Consider the following 15,768-nt stretch of genomic DNA (forward strand, 5'->3'; position numbering starts at 1 on the left):
ATAATATACAGCTCCAATACACATCTTTCCCACAGTAATGATGTGCAGTGATACTACAGTATAAGATAAGTAATAAAACTCCCTCTACACCCATCTGCCGTCACTTTATGCCACACAGGACATGTGTATCCGGTCTCTGGGACTCCCTGGTGACCCCTCCGCTGCCTGGTTACACGTAGCGGTGTAAGGCGTCAGTGACCAGCAGGGGGCGCACACACACACACACATTGGGGGCTCCTGTCACAGTCTGCTCCCCGGTGACCCGACCAGTATGAATAGAACCATTGGGGCTGTCGGGAGGTGCTAGGAGGGCTCCGTTGTGTGGGTGGGCACCATTAGGGTTGGGTAATATTATGCAAGTGGGCACCATATACAGATAGAAGGAAAAGTTTTGTGGGCGTATACGGAGGGCGTCATTGTTATGTAGGCATTACCAGGTAGTGGTGGGCGGGAACAGCGTAGTAGGTTAATGTTATGAGGGCTGGCACTGGGCACGGGGGTGGCATTACGGTGTGGGCGGGCACGGAAAAGCAGTGTAAGTGGGCAGTGTGGGCGGGCGCTAGGCACGGAGTGGGCAGCCGCAGTACAGTGTGGGCGGGCGCTAGGCACGGAGTGGGCAGCCGCAGTACAGTGTGGGCGGGCGCTAGGCACGGAGTGGGCAGCCGCAGTACAGTGTGGGCGGGCGCTAGGCACGGAGTGGGCAGCCGCAGTACAGTGTGGGCGGGCGCTAGGCACGGAGTGGGCAGCCGCAGTACAGTGTGGGCGGGCGCTAGGCACGGAGTGGGCAGCCGCAGTACAGTGTGGGCGGGCGCTAGGCACGGAGTGGGCAGCCGCAGTACAGTGTGGGCGGGCGCTAGGCACGGAGTGGGCAGCCGCAGTACAGTGTGGGCGGGAGCTGGCACTTGTCAGTAGCGGGCGACTAGCAATCGGAGGCGGCGGCGCTGGGAGGTCACAGCCGCTTTGTTGACATCGGGCCGGAAGAAGCGGAAGCGGGGAGGAGATAGAGCGTGTGCCGCCGGCCCCTCCCGTATGGCCCCCTCTCGTCCCTCCGGCGTCAGGCCGGGCCTCCACTGATCCGCCGGAAGGGGGCAGCAGTCTGGACCCCATGACAGGCTGAGCCGCGGCGGTCCCGCAGGGACTGGACAGGCCGAGACGCCTCGGACTTTTCCCCACTTCTCGTAGTCAGAGCCGAGGCCTGCGACATGGCTGCGTCCCAGGCCTCCAGCTCCTCCAACCCGAGGAAGTTCAGCGAGAAGATCGCTCTGCACAACCAGAAGCAGGCCGAGGAGACCCGGGCCTTCGACGAGCTGATGACAGACCTGACCGTGTCCCGGGTGAGCAGGCTGCGGCGTCTGTGTAGTGCAGGGTCAGCGCAGGCGTTAGATCGGCCGGAGTCTGGACGATCTGTCACGATGATCGGGTCTGTGCTGTGTCTATGGACTGTGTGTGTGTCAGCTGTCACATAACCTGCTGCTGCACACTACAACTCCCAGCAGACCCCTCACTGAGGTGTCATGTGCACAGCTGGAGAGCCACAGACTACTATATAGGAAGCTGCTCAGACTCATTGATGGGGTTATGTGTTTTGTCCTATAGAAGCCTTCATTCATGCTTTTTCCTATAGTCTTACAGTGTTTCCCAACCAGGGTGCCTCCAGCTGTTGCAAAACTACAACTCCCAGCATGCCCGGACAGCCAACGGCTGTCCGGGCATGCTGGGAGTTGTAGTTTTGCAACAGCTGGAGGCACCCTGGTTGGGAAACACTTGTCTAACATTAACCTGTTCTGTATTTTTTCTATCATCAGATCCTTTTGGATACAAGTGACCCCAGGGGTCCACACCTTTATTCGCTGTCATGTTACTGATGGTGCCAGAGATCATGGCTGTCTAGACGTATGTGATTGGCATTCTATGTGCCTCCCTAGACATCAGGGACTCCCTGATACAGATCACACTGTTACCATAAAGCAGATTGTCTATAGGACACAGCAGAATATTTTGGCTTATTATACAGGGGGGGTTGTGGCCCCATGTAATGGTCCCCACATGCAAACGTATTTCGGGTGCATTTTTTATGACCCTATTAAGTCGCAGCCTGATTGTCGGTCACATGACCCAAACTGACAGCGGGCAGGTAAACAGACCTGTGGTCAGGCTGGCACTTGCAGCTATAAAATGCCTGTGTGTAGCCGTCAGCTGATGATCACGCCAGCGCCCAGTTGTTGGCAGAGTGCGGCTTTATAAATTATCACCGCACTGTCATTGGTCAGCAGCTTATGGTCTTGTGTAAGGCCTGGTTCACATGTGTCGGAGAATCTGGACTGTCTATTGCAGGCACCAGTGGGTCACAATGGATCCCGCTGACTCTAACCCCTTAAAGGGTAGCTCCCACCATCATGTTTTTTTTTTTCTGTCCCTGCCTATTGCCCTTCTATCCCTAACACCCTCCCTGCCTTTATTTATTTATTTATTTATGTTTTTTACTATTTTAAAAATGGCATTTAGTCTGCCTGGTAGTGTGCTCACTACCAGGCAGACTTCCCCAGCAGGCACCACGTCACTGATGCCAGCTGGGGGCCAACTTCCGCCCTTAGTTCTCCTAACAGGGTGCCTCCAGCATTTTCCCCACTACAACTCCCAGCTTGCCCTGACATCTATTGGCTGTCAGGGCATGCTGGGAGTTGTAGTGGGGAAACAGGAGGCACAACGTGATGGCCCATCACGCTCCCGCCGCGCAGCCCGCGGCCCCGCTGCGCCGCACAACCCACTACCCCCCCCCATCCCAGAACCCTTTCAATTTTGCACCTAAAAAATCCATATGATGGCTTATTTTTTGCGCCACCAATTCTACTTTGTAATGACATCAGTCATTTTACCCAAAAATCTACAGCGAAATGGGGAAAAAATAATAATTGTGCGACAAAATTGAAGAAAAAAAACACAATTTTGTAAAATATGGGGTCTTCCGTTTCTACGCAGTACATTTTTTGGTAAAAATGACACCTGATCTTTATTCTGTAGATCCATACGATTAAAATGATGCCCTACTTATATAGGTTTGATTTTGTCGTTCTTCTGAAAGAAAACATAACTACATAACAAAATTGTCATCTTCTGACCCCTAGAACTTTTTTATTTTTCTCTGTACGGGGCAGTATAAGGGCTCAGTTTTTTGCGCCGTGATCTGAATTTTTTAGTGGTACCATTTTTGTGTTGATCAGACTTTTTGATCGCTTTTTATTCATTTTTTCATTATATAAAACGTGACCATAAATACGCTATTTTGGAATTTTTTCGCGCATAAGTCATTGACCGTGCGGTTTAATTACCGATAAATTTTTATAATTCGGACATTTACGCACGCGGCGATACCACATGGGTACTTTTCACATTTTTTTTTATTTTTAAGCTATTACTAGCAGCTGTTTTCACGCTGCGGGAAACCTGCTGCGAGTTGCCCTACCATTGATTTGAATGGGTCCACAGACAGTACGCAATAGTGTCAGATATGCGGACTGTCCGCGGACCCATTTAAATCAATGGTGGCGTAACTCGCAGCAGGAAACACGCTACTAGCGTGTGAAAAGGGGGGTGATTCAAAATTATATTAGGGAAGGGGTTAAAGGATCTTTAACTTTTTTTTTTTTTTGCAATGTTATAGCCCCCATAGGCGTCTATAACACTGCACACACTGATCTTTTACATTGATCATTGTTATCCCATAGGATAACATTGATTAATGATACTGCAGCTTGACTGCTCATGTCTGGATCTCGGGCACTGAGCAGTCTTTCGGCGATCAGACACCAGGTGGCAGGTAAGGGGACCCTCCTTGTGTCCTACAGCTGTTAGGGATGCCGTTATTTTGCCACGGCGATCCCGAACAGCCCCCTGAGCTTACCGGCAGCAGTTGAGTTTCATTTTAGATGCAGCGATCAACTTTGAACGCCGCGTCTAAAGGGTTAATAGCACACAGCACCGTGATCAGTGCCGTGCGCTACTAGCCACTGGTCCCGGCCCGCTATGATGTGGGGTCACGCTGTTGCCCCGCGTTATAGAAAGGGAGCGGACTCAGGGCGTACAGGCATGCCCAGCGTCCTTTATAGACGTAATAGGGCACATCTGGATTCTGTTCGCTGTCCATTTATTAGGCTGCATTCACACCACGTTTTTGCAATACAGTTCCTGTATCAGATTTTTAATGAAAAACGGATTCCTCAAAACCTGACGAAACTGTATCAAAACGTGTGTACAAATTTTAACCTGTATACGGTTGAAAAAATGATGTCCGGTTGCATTCTTTTTTAAAGGAAAAAAAAGTTTACGTTTTTAACTTTTCACTCCATTATGAATAAAGTTTCACTTGTTTGATTGAAATTGAAAGAAAAAACTTTTGGTGTGCATGTGCAAAGTCAAAAACAATATGGTGCAAACCAGATGGAACCGCACGCACATACGGTTCTCTACGGTTCCCATTGACTCCCATGTTAAAAAAAATAAAAATAAATAAAAGGTATACGGTTTTTCACCCGGACCAAAAATCGTGGTAGGCTACGGTTTTGGGTATGGGAAAAATACAGAAAAACCGGACACAACCAGATGCATAGTTTGGCATATGTTTTTCAATGGAGAGTCATTGCATTTGGTTTTCAAATTGAAAACGTATACTGAAACTGCATTGCAAAAATGTGGTGTGAACTCACCCTTACAAGATTTTTTTTCCCCTCCTCTTATGACCTACTAGTTCAACAGAGATGTGAACCTAGCCTCTATAGATGTGCTGCCAACCATGATGGCAATGAGGGGCCACACGGACAATGCAGTGACCATTCACGCAGCCGGTTACTCCCAGTCATTATGTTGTCTGGATGATACAACCAACTTGTACATAGAGATTTGGCGCTCGTATCTGGCGGCTGTCTGTGGAGTAAAACGACTCTTAGGCCAGGTCCACATGCTGCAAATTTTACCACAAACCCATGGGGATTCCACAGCAAAATGCAATTTTGTTACATCCGTATCCAGTCCCACATAGGTGGGGGTTCCCACTGGGCTCCCGGCGATCTCCTTTACGGTGCTCGCGCACAGTAGTCGGCATATGCCCTTCATTTATCTCTATGGGAGAACTGAAGATACACACGCATTGTATTGGGTAGGGGCTAAATTTTCCTATGTGGGACTTTTTTTTAAATCCTCTGCATTTCCTCAACAAATGATAGAAGCAAAGGACCAAATGAACGATGGGATAGCCCCACTGAATGGACAAGATTTTCAAAGTTATACTTAAATGCACTGGATTTTCCAGTGCATTTAGGTAAAACTTTGAAAATCTCGCCCATCGTTTGTTTGGGCCTTTGATTCTATCATTTGTTGGCGGTATAACCTCTGTTACACGGAGCAATGTATGAATGACCACGTTTTTGCTATACAGTTCCCGTATACAGTTTCAAGTTAAAAACCGTACGGAACCGTATAGTAAACCATATGCATTGACTTAACATTGTTGTTAAATGCATCATCCGGTTTAGTCCGTTTTTGCGTCTTATACGGATTTGTCTGTTTTTTTTTACCCGTCCCCAAAACCGTAGACTACCGTGGTTTTTGGTCCGGGTGAAAAACCGTATACTTCGTGACGTCTCGCCCGCCCCTCAACGAAAGTCTATGGGAAGGGGGCGCGACCACTGTCAAGCCCCCCTCCCATAGACTTTGGGCGGGCGTGACGTCACGAAGGGGCGGGCGTGACGTCACGAGGGGGCGGGCGTGACGTCACGAGGGGGTCGGGCGTGACGTCACGAGGGGGTCGGGCGTGACGTCACGAGGGGGTCGGGCGTGACGTCACGAGGGGGTCGGGCGTGACGTCACGAGGGGGTCGGGCGTGACGTCACGAGGGGGTCGGGCGTGACGTCACGAGGGGGTCGGGCGTGACGTCACGAGGGGGTCGGGCGTGACGTCACGAGGGGGTCGGGCGTGACGTCACGAGGGGGTCGGGCGTGACGTCACGAGGGGGTCGGGCGTGACGTCACGAGGGGGTCGGGCGTGACGTCACGAGGGGGTCGGGCGTGACGTCACGAGGGGGTCGGGCGTGACGTGACAGAGGGGCCGGGCGTGACGTCACGCCCGGTGGCTGCGAACACGGAAGCCCGCATACAGCGTTCGGAGTAATGAACTTCCGGACTCTGTGAGCGGAGCTCCGAATTGCAGGGCAGCGCACAACCCCTTTAAAATGGAATGAAAAGTTAAAAGCGTATACGTTTTTTTTTTTCTTAAAAAACAGATGCAACCGGACATCATTTTTCAAACTGTATATGGTTTTTTAACTGTATACGGGTTGAAATTTGTATACACGTTTTTGAGGAATCCGTTTTGCATCAAAAACCTGATACGGGAACTGTATTGCAAAAACGTTGTGTGAGTGCACCCTAATAAGGATTTTGTGACCCTTCAAAATGGCAAGATGAGCTCAATGAGCCTAATAATACAGGGTGATATTGGCCTGTTTTTTAAATTCAGATCTAAACAGCCAATCATATAAAATGATTTCCCTAACGCCGCCTGTCAACACTTCCATGGTCCCCCACTGTTCTCTGTTCACCTGTCTCTAGCAATTACATGACAATGCCTGTGACCACTGTGCCTGGCTGCAGTAGTTACGTGTCGACATGTCACTGTATTGCTAGAGCCAGGTAAACAAAGACTGTTGTTGGTCATATTGATTTTTTTTATTTTTATTTTACTCAATCATTCACAATGATGGGTTTTGTTGGACATTGTTGCACATTTTATAGCAGATTTTTACTTTCTGATTGGAATCAATGGGAAATAATCTGCAAAAAATCCATGCTAATTCTGTAGCAGAAGTTTTTCAAGAAAATTTTATATTTCTCACAGAAAAGCAGGGGTGTGGAAATAAAAAAAAAAACTACTTGTCCAAGGGACTAAAGCGGAACACAATCTACTTGTCCCTCAAGAAAATCCACTTGTCCTGGTTGATGAAATAATTTCAACTAAAATAGTCTGATCCCCCCCCCCCCCACTAGACCACCAGGGATGGATGTAAGATCCTTTAGACAGCCGTGATCTAATGGTTTAATAGGTGATCGCAGCATGCCAGGCTATTAGCGGCGGGAGAGCTGTAGATCCTCTTACACCCGAGACAAGCCCAGAAAAGTCTAGATGTAACTTTTTGATCACCATAAAAAATTTCTCATATGAAGTGACCAAAAATGATCAATTCTGGACTCTTTTTTTACATTTACACCGTTCACCGTACGGTTTAATTAACATTATATTTTAATAGTCTGGACATTTCCACATGCAGCGATACCACTTATGTTTATTTTTGTACATTATTTTTATTTAAAGAAAATTGAAAACTTTTATTAGGAAAGGGGCTTATTCACATATATACGCACTTTTTAAAATATTCTAATCACTATTTTTCAGTCTCAATAGGGACTAATGTGTTACTGGGGGGGGGGGTTCTGCTTGTCCAGTTTATGTGCTGCATTTTGTGTCAGAAAATGCTGGAAGTTGCATTCAGTTACTAGATAACTACAACTCCCAGCATGCCCTGATACAGTCTATGGTTCTGTGGGTGTTGCAGCATGTTGCACTGTATAGTAGTACAGTTAAGGTTATTGTAGGACATGCTGGGAGTTGTAGTTTTGGTTTGTGTCAGCTGCAGAGCCATAGTCTGTGTCAGGGAATACTGGGAATTGCAGTTAGTAACTACAACACCCAGCATGCCCTGATGCAGCCTATAGCTCTGCAGCTGACCCGAACCAAAACTACAACTCCCAGCATGTTACACATTATAGTTCTACAGTTTAGGTTATGGTCCAACATGCTGGGAGTTGTAGTTTTGGTTCGGGTGTGTTTGCGTGCATCCGTGGGGCTCTTGGTCGGTGGGTGAGTATGATGGGGGCAGGATTCTGGGGGTGCAATTTAGTGCGGGTGACCAGAAACCACTAAAAATAAATAAAATTAGATGGCACAACTGCCCTAATGCCCGACGTGACAGTCCGCTCCTATACAAAACATTCATGCATACACATATCATACATACACCAGACACTGCCCCCATATCATACATTACATACACACCCCCGCCACTGCCCCCCCACATCATACATTACATACACACATCATACATACATCATACATATACACCATACATATGCACACATCATACATTACATACACACATACACTCACACCATACATATACACCATACATATGCACACATAATACATACACCTGCCGCTGCCCCCCCATCATACATCACATACATACACATCACACTTAGACATTATACACACATCATACATTACATACACATCACACATAGACATCATACACACATCATACATTACATACACATCACACATAGACATCATACACACATCATACATTACATACACATCACACACTGACATCATACACACATCATACATTACATACACATGACACATAGACAGACATCATACACACACTCACACCATACATATACACCATACATATGCACACATAATACATACACCTGCCGCTGCCCCCCCATCATACATCACATACATACACATCACACTTAGACATTATACACACATCATACATTACATACACATCACACATAGACATCATACACACATCATACATTACATACACATCACACACAGACATCATACACACATCATACATTACATACACATGACACATAGACAGACATCATACACACATCATACATTACATACAAATCACACATAGACATCATACACAGATTATACATTACAAACACATCACACAGACATCATACACACATTATACATTACATACACATCACACACAGACATCATACACACATCACACATTACATACACATCACACACACAGACATCATACACACATTATACATTACATACACATCACACATAGACATCATACACACATACACTCACACCATACATATCCACCAGTGTTTCCCAACCAGGGTGCCTCCAGCTGTTGCAAAACTACAACTCCCAGCATGCCCAGGGCATGCTGGGAGTTGTAGTTTTGCAACAGCTGGAGGCACCCTGGTTGGGAAACACTGATATACACCATACATATGCACACATCATACAAACACCTGCCGCTGCCCCCCCCATCATACATTACATACACACATCACACATACACTCACACCATACATATACAAGCACCCTTCCTGCCGCCGCCTGTATTCTCGGCCTCCTCACCTGAGCCGCCATGAGTGGACATCAGAGCTGTAGTCACCGCCGGTGTGAGGTGAGATCTCCGTCCTCCCCCCCCCCCCCTCCTCTGTGTTTTCCCCATGCAAACAAGCAACCGCCCCGTGGTGGATTAGGTCCTATGGAGACAGATCAGGGGGAGGGGAGGGATAGAGCTGTGTGCGGGGGATGGAGCTGTGCACGGAGCTGTCTACATCCTTTCTCTCACCCTGCTGTGTCTTCTGAGCTCCGTCCATCCTCCGGGAGGGGAGATAATGGGACTCTGCAGTCAGCTGGGGGCCCCCGCTGCCCCCTCCATACACTTTGAGCGCCGGTGTGAGGTGTAGACTTCCATCGGCTCCTGCGCCTCACACCGGCATTAAAGAAGAATAAGGGGGAAGTCTGTCTCTCCCTGCTCGCCCGATACAGGGCTAAATCTATAAACAATTCACCTGCCCGGCGCCCAAAACTACTTGTCCCGGGCGTCGGGCTATAGGATTTCCACATCCCTGGAAAAGGATTGCAGTAATACATCTTTTGCTATACACATGTTTATTCCCTTTGTGTGTATTGGATCTTAACCAAAAAAGGGAGGGGAAAAAAGGCTAATGGGACATAATGTCACACCAAACTCCAAAAATGGGCTGGACAAAATTATTGGCACCCTTTAAAAATTGTGGAAAAATAAGATTGTTTTAAGCATGTGATGCTCCTTTAAACTCACCTGGGGCAAGTAACAGGTTTGGGCAATATAAAATCACACCTGAAAGCAGATAAAAAGGAGAGAAGTTCACTATGTCTTTCTATCGTGTGTCTGTGTGTGCCACACTAAGCATGGACAACAGAAAGAGAAGAGAACTGTCTGAGGACTTGAGAACTAAAATTGTGGGAAAATATCAACAATCTCAAGGTTACAAGTCCATCTCCAGAGATCTAGATTTGCCTTTGTCCACAGTGCGCAACATTATCAAGAAGTTTGCAACCCATGGCACTGTAGCTAATCTCCCTGGGCATGGACAGAAGAGAAAAATTGATGAAAGGTGTCAACGCAGTATAGTCCGGATGGTGGATAAACAGCCCCAAACAAGTTCCAAAGATATTCAAGCTGTCCTGCAGGCTCAGGGAGCATCAGTGTCAGCGCAAACTATCCATCGACATTTAAATGTAATGAAACGCTATGGCAGGAGACCCAGGAGGACCCCCCTGCTGACACGGACATAAAAAAGCAAGACTACATTTTATTTGGAAAATGTCTTGTGGACAGATGAGACCAAGATAGAGCTTTTTGGTAAAGCACATCATTCTACTGTTTACTGAAAACGAAATGAGGCATACATAGTAAAGAACACAGTACCTACAGTGAAATATGGTGGAGGTTCAATGATGTTTTGGGGTTGTTATGTTGCCTCTGGCACTTGTTGCCTTGAATGTGTGCAAATCATCATGAAATCTGAAGATTACCAACGGATTTTGTGTCGCACTGTACAGCCCAGTGTCAGAAAGCTGGGTTTGCGTCCGAGATCTTGGGTCTTCCAGCAGGACAATGACCCCAAACATACGTCAAAAAGCCCCCAGAAATGGATGGCAACAAAGCGCTGGAGAGTTCTGAAGTGGCAGCAATGAGTCCAGATCTAAATCCCATTGAACACCTGTGGAAAGATCTTAAAATTGCTGTTGGGAAAAGGCGCCCTTCCAATAAGGGAGACCTGGAGCAGTTTGCAAAGGAAGAGTGGTCCAACATTCCGGCTGAGAGGTGTAAGAAGCTTATTGATGGTTATAGGAAGCGACTGATTTGAATGATTTTTTTTCCCAAAGGGTGGTGCAACCAAATATTAAGTTAAGGGTGCCAATCATTTTGTCCAGCCCATTATGTCCAATTAGCTTCTTTTTTTTTTTCCTCCCTTTTTTGGTTTAGTTCCAATACACACACAAAGGGAATAAACGTGTATAGCCAAACATGTGTTACTGCAATCCTTTTCTGTGAGAAATAATTCATTTTCTTGAACAATTTCAGGGGTGCCAACATTTACGGCCATGACTGTATGTGCACATAGCATTTTTTTTTATAATCTTTTATTATTATTATTATTATTATAATTTTTTATGGGCATCAAAATAATGGACATTTCCTTTCTTTGTGCTGTGTACGACCTAATGCTGGGTGCATACATATTATTTTCCTCCAGTATTTTTTTTTTTTTTTTGCCAAAACTGGGATTGCGTCCACTGTAAATCTTAGTGCTCTAGTTTTTCTTTGTTGGTTCCACTCCTGGTTTTGGATAAAAGTACTGATCCGATACGGACTAAAAAATTTGTGTGAGAACTTGGCCTTAGGGCAGTGTCCCCCGAATAGTATGCCTTCAGCTCTTGCAAAACTACAACTCCCAGCATGCCCGGACAGCCAAAGGCTGTCCGGGTATGCTGGGAGTTGTAGTTTTGCAATAGCTGTATACTTACTGTTTGGGGAATACTGCCTTAGGGGTTTGTATATTGAACATATTCCACAAGTTGAAGTCAATTAACTTTTGCTATTTATTTCCCATCACTTTATTTCCCATTACTTTAGTGACATCATATCCTTAGAATCACCATAGGGACATGCACGTGTATACAGGTCATAGCTGTCTGCAAACTGAGCGATACGTAATAAGCAGGAAACATCATGTGAAGGGTTAAAGTAGCGCACAGCAGACATAATAGTGACAGATAACACATGGATCTCTAGGACACTTGCCATGTGTTATGATTATTTTACTACTAGTAATACTGCTGTCACTAATATGTTTCAGCACATTTACAGTGTAACCTAGTGCTCTGTGTGATAGTCTGCTGGCTGTGGCGCCATCTTATTGGACGGCGCTGATCCTGTACGGGTTGGTGCCTCGGTTAAACATTTATGTACTTCTAAAGAGCAGTACTGACGCATTTCAGCCGTTCAAAGTTTCCTTCATTACTTTATAGATGTGATTTCTGTTAGCGGGTGTGCTTTATCATCCTCTGTGTGCGTGCTGGGAGATAAAATACAGATAAGTGTAAGCGAGGAGAGCTCCATGGCACACACTGCCCCCTAACATGTTCATTGACAGATCTGTGCAGCTATCGGTGTCTGCCTACTGCAGGGATTGACAAATTTGTTATGAATCTAGGAGTCAACAAAAACAAAAAAAAAGTTAGGAGCCAGGATGACAGATATCATTTAACGTGACATTATATCATCGCTCTTTAGTGTCTTCTCATCTCTCCCTGTGTCACAGTTATTACTGCCCCCCCATCTCTTCCTGCATCAGTCATTAGGGTCCCATCATCTCTTCCCCTGTTTGTCAGTCATTAGTGCCCCTCAATGTTTCCTTGGGTCAGTGCTTACTGTTCCTCCATCACTCCCTGTGTCAGTCATTATGGTCCCACCATCTTTCCTTGTCAGTCATTACTGTACCCTCCTCTCTCCGTGTGTCAGTCATTAGTGTCCCCCTCCTACCTCTGTGTGTCAGTCATTAGTGTCCCCCCTCCTACCTCTGTGTGTCACAATCATTAGTGTCCCCCCTCCTACCTCTGTGTGTCACAATCATTAGTGTCCCCCCTCCTACCTCTGTGTGTCACAGTCATTAGTGTCCCCCTCCTCCCCGTGTGTGTCAGTCATTAGTGGTCCCCCTCCTCCCCGTGTGTGTCAGTCATTAGTGTCCCCCCTCCTCCCCGTGTGTCACCATTAGTGTCCCCTCCCCCCCCCTGTGTGTCACAGTCATTAGTGTCCCCCTCCTCCCCCCCCTGTGTGTCACAGTCATTAGTGTCTCTTTATCTTTTTAATAAAGCAAAAAAACGATAATTTTAACTTACCTCCACCTGCATTCCCACGCTGATCCCCAGTTCTGCCTCTGGTGTTCAGCACAGTATGTCTTCATTCGGTGCTTCGGCATCACGTGACTGTCACAGCCAATTGACTATGGGGGAGATTTATCAAAACCTGTCCAGAGGAAAATTGCTGAGTTGCCCATAGCAACCAATCAGATCACTACTTTCATTTTTCAAAGGTCTTTTCAAAAATGAAAGAAGCGATCTGATTGGTTGCTATGGGCAACTGGGCAACTTTTCCTCTGGACAGGTTTTGATAAATTTCCCCCACTACATTCTCCTGAGTACAGAGTGTCACCTCCAAGGCCACTGATTGGCTGCAGAAGTCACCTGATGTCCGCTGCTCCTGTAACATCGGAGGGATGACCCCAGGCAGAAGTAAGTGAAAAGAGTTTATTTATTTATTTTTTTAAAGATTGACAAACCTTCTCAGAAAGGGCTGACAAAAGCCCAGGATTTGTGAAGGCCTGGCCGAGTGAGCAACCATTGTAGCTTCAAGTTCTTAAGTGGGACACAAAAAAAAAAAAAAAAAAAAAATGTAAAAGTCAATAAGACAATAAAGTAACATATTTGGCACTTCTGCAAACCGCAACCTAATATGCGCACTGTATTTTAACATAAATGCCATATTTGCTATTTCTCCAATTGCAAAACAACTTAAATAACAAATCTTTAAATATTTGATACTGCAACATGCGTATAAACCCTTAGAATATGATTCATGTGTTGTAATTGTTTGTACTGCATGGTAATAATAAAATCTAGTTAGTTTGGCCTGGCCAGTTTAGGTTATAGGTTTAATAACCATATTAGATTTACTGTAATTCCTAATGTACTGCTAAACACTGAGTGTGGGTTATTAGTGTATGCACCAGACACTTCCCCCCCCCCCCCCCAGACACTTCCCCCCCCCCCCCCAGACACTTCCCCCCCCCCCCAGACACTTCCCCCCCAGACACTTCCCCCCCAGACACTTCCCCCCCAGACACTTCCCCCCCAGACACTTCCCCCCCCCAGACACTTCCCCCCCCCAGACACTTCCCCCCCCAGACACTTCCCCCCCCCCAGACCCTTTAGAGTCCAGACTTCAGTGACGCTGAGCATATCCTCTAAACCGGGAAGCACTGTGCCTCCTTCTGTACCTGTGTTGTTCTCTAGGAGGTTTATTGATTCTGTATTCAAACCATAATTTACACTATGTCCAAGAGATTAAAATGGAGCACAATCTACTTGTCCCTCATGAAAATCCACTTGTTCTGGTACACAAAATAATTTCAACCCAAATAGTATATAAATAATGTCTTTATTAGTTTATTTTTTTCCTCCTCGCCCTATAATAGTCATAACTCTTATTTTTCCCATCTACAGACCCATATATGAAGTCTTGTCTTTGCGTCTAATCCTACTTCATACTAATGTACACTATTCCCAACTTTATATGCCCTGTTACCATGGAGATACAAGCTGTTGCGCAAATGTTGTTTTTTTTTGTTTTATTGAAAACTTTGTCAGGCTGCTTTGTATATGATTTTAGCTGCAATGGAGCATCTATTGTTTTCAAAGATTTTCATAACCTTTAAAGTGCATCTGTCACGTCATATACACTTGTTAAACTGGCAACACATTGCAGAAGGGGTTAGACGGCTTAATCCAGGCATACCTTTCTTCAGAGATTTGGTTGCTTTATTTCTATAAAAATAAAATTATTATTATTTTTTTTTGTGTGTGCGTCACAATAGCTAGAATCAGAGAGTTTGTTCCCTGCCTCTAGGGACCGGTCTTTTTTGGCGTTGGGGCACTAGGGCATTGCTGACCCTGAGCTAAGCCTCACTACACTCTTGGATGGATTACAAAATGGTTTTTTTATGGAAGTAAAGCAATCAAATTCATGAAAAAAATATGCCTGGTACAGGGGTGTGGAAAAAAAAAAAAAAAAAAAACTACTTGTCCAAGGGACTAAAGCGGAACACAATCTACTTGTCCCTCAAGAAAATCCACTTGTCCTGGTAGATGAAATAATTTCAACCAAAATAGTCTGATCCACCCCACTAGACCACCAGGGATAGATATAAGATCCCTTTAGACACTGTTGTCACTTAGACAGCGGAGATCTAATGGTTTAATAGCGGCCATGGCGATTGCAGCGTGCCAGGCTATTAGCGGCAGGAGAGCTGTTTCTCCTTTTACGCTCGAGGCAAGCCCCCCCCCGCCATCTGACCCCTATAACGCCAATTTTTCCATATATAGGGATGTATGAGGGTAATCTTAAGTGCCGTGATCTGTAGTTTTTATTGGAACCATTTATTATCAGAAGTTTTATTAGGAAAGGGGCTTATTCACATATATACACACTTTTTAAAATATTTTAATCACTATTTCTCAGTCTTCATATGGACTTATATACGGAGTCTTTTGATTGGAAAACGGTGAACAACGCTGTGTTACTAGGGGGGTTCTGGTTCTCCAGTTTAGATGGTGCATTTTATTTACTCTAATTTATGTGTCAGAAAATGCTGGAAGTTGCATTTAGTTACTAGATAACTACAACTCCCAGCATGCCCTGATACAGTCTATGGTTCTGTGGGTGTTGCAGCATGTTGCACTGTATAGTAGGACAGTTAAGGTTATTTTGTAACATGCTGGGATTTGTAGTTTTGGTTCGTGTCAGCTGCAGAGCCATAGGCTGTGTCAAGGAATACT

The 15,768-nt window shown here is 45.7% G+C and overlaps 1 protein-coding gene across 3 annotated transcripts in view; it reads left to right on the forward strand.

The window, feature by feature from the left end:
• Positions 1-789: 789 nt before the first annotated feature.
• CRTC3 (CREB regulated transcription coactivator 3) overlaps positions 790-15,768 on the forward strand; it is a 121,649-nt gene continuing 106,670 nt past the window's right edge. Inside the window, exon 1 of one of the 3 annotated variants that reach the window (XM_056572120.1) lies at positions 790-1,334. In XM_056572120.1, the coding sequence (XP_056428095.1) occupies positions 1,203-1,334 (132 nt within the window). In that variant the 5' untranslated portion in view covers positions 790-1,202. Of the gene's footprint in view, positions 1,335-13,308; positions 13,447-15,768 lie in introns of those variants that run through there. The other 2 variants (XM_056572121.1, XM_056572122.1) reach the window with 2 other exon arrangements.

Source organism: Hyla sarda, chromosome 4 (assembly GCF_029499605.1).
Source record: "Hyla sarda isolate aHylSar1 chromosome 4, aHylSar1.hap1, whole genome shotgun sequence".
NCBI lineage: Eukaryota > Metazoa > Chordata > Amphibia > Anura > Hylidae > Hyla > Hyla sarda.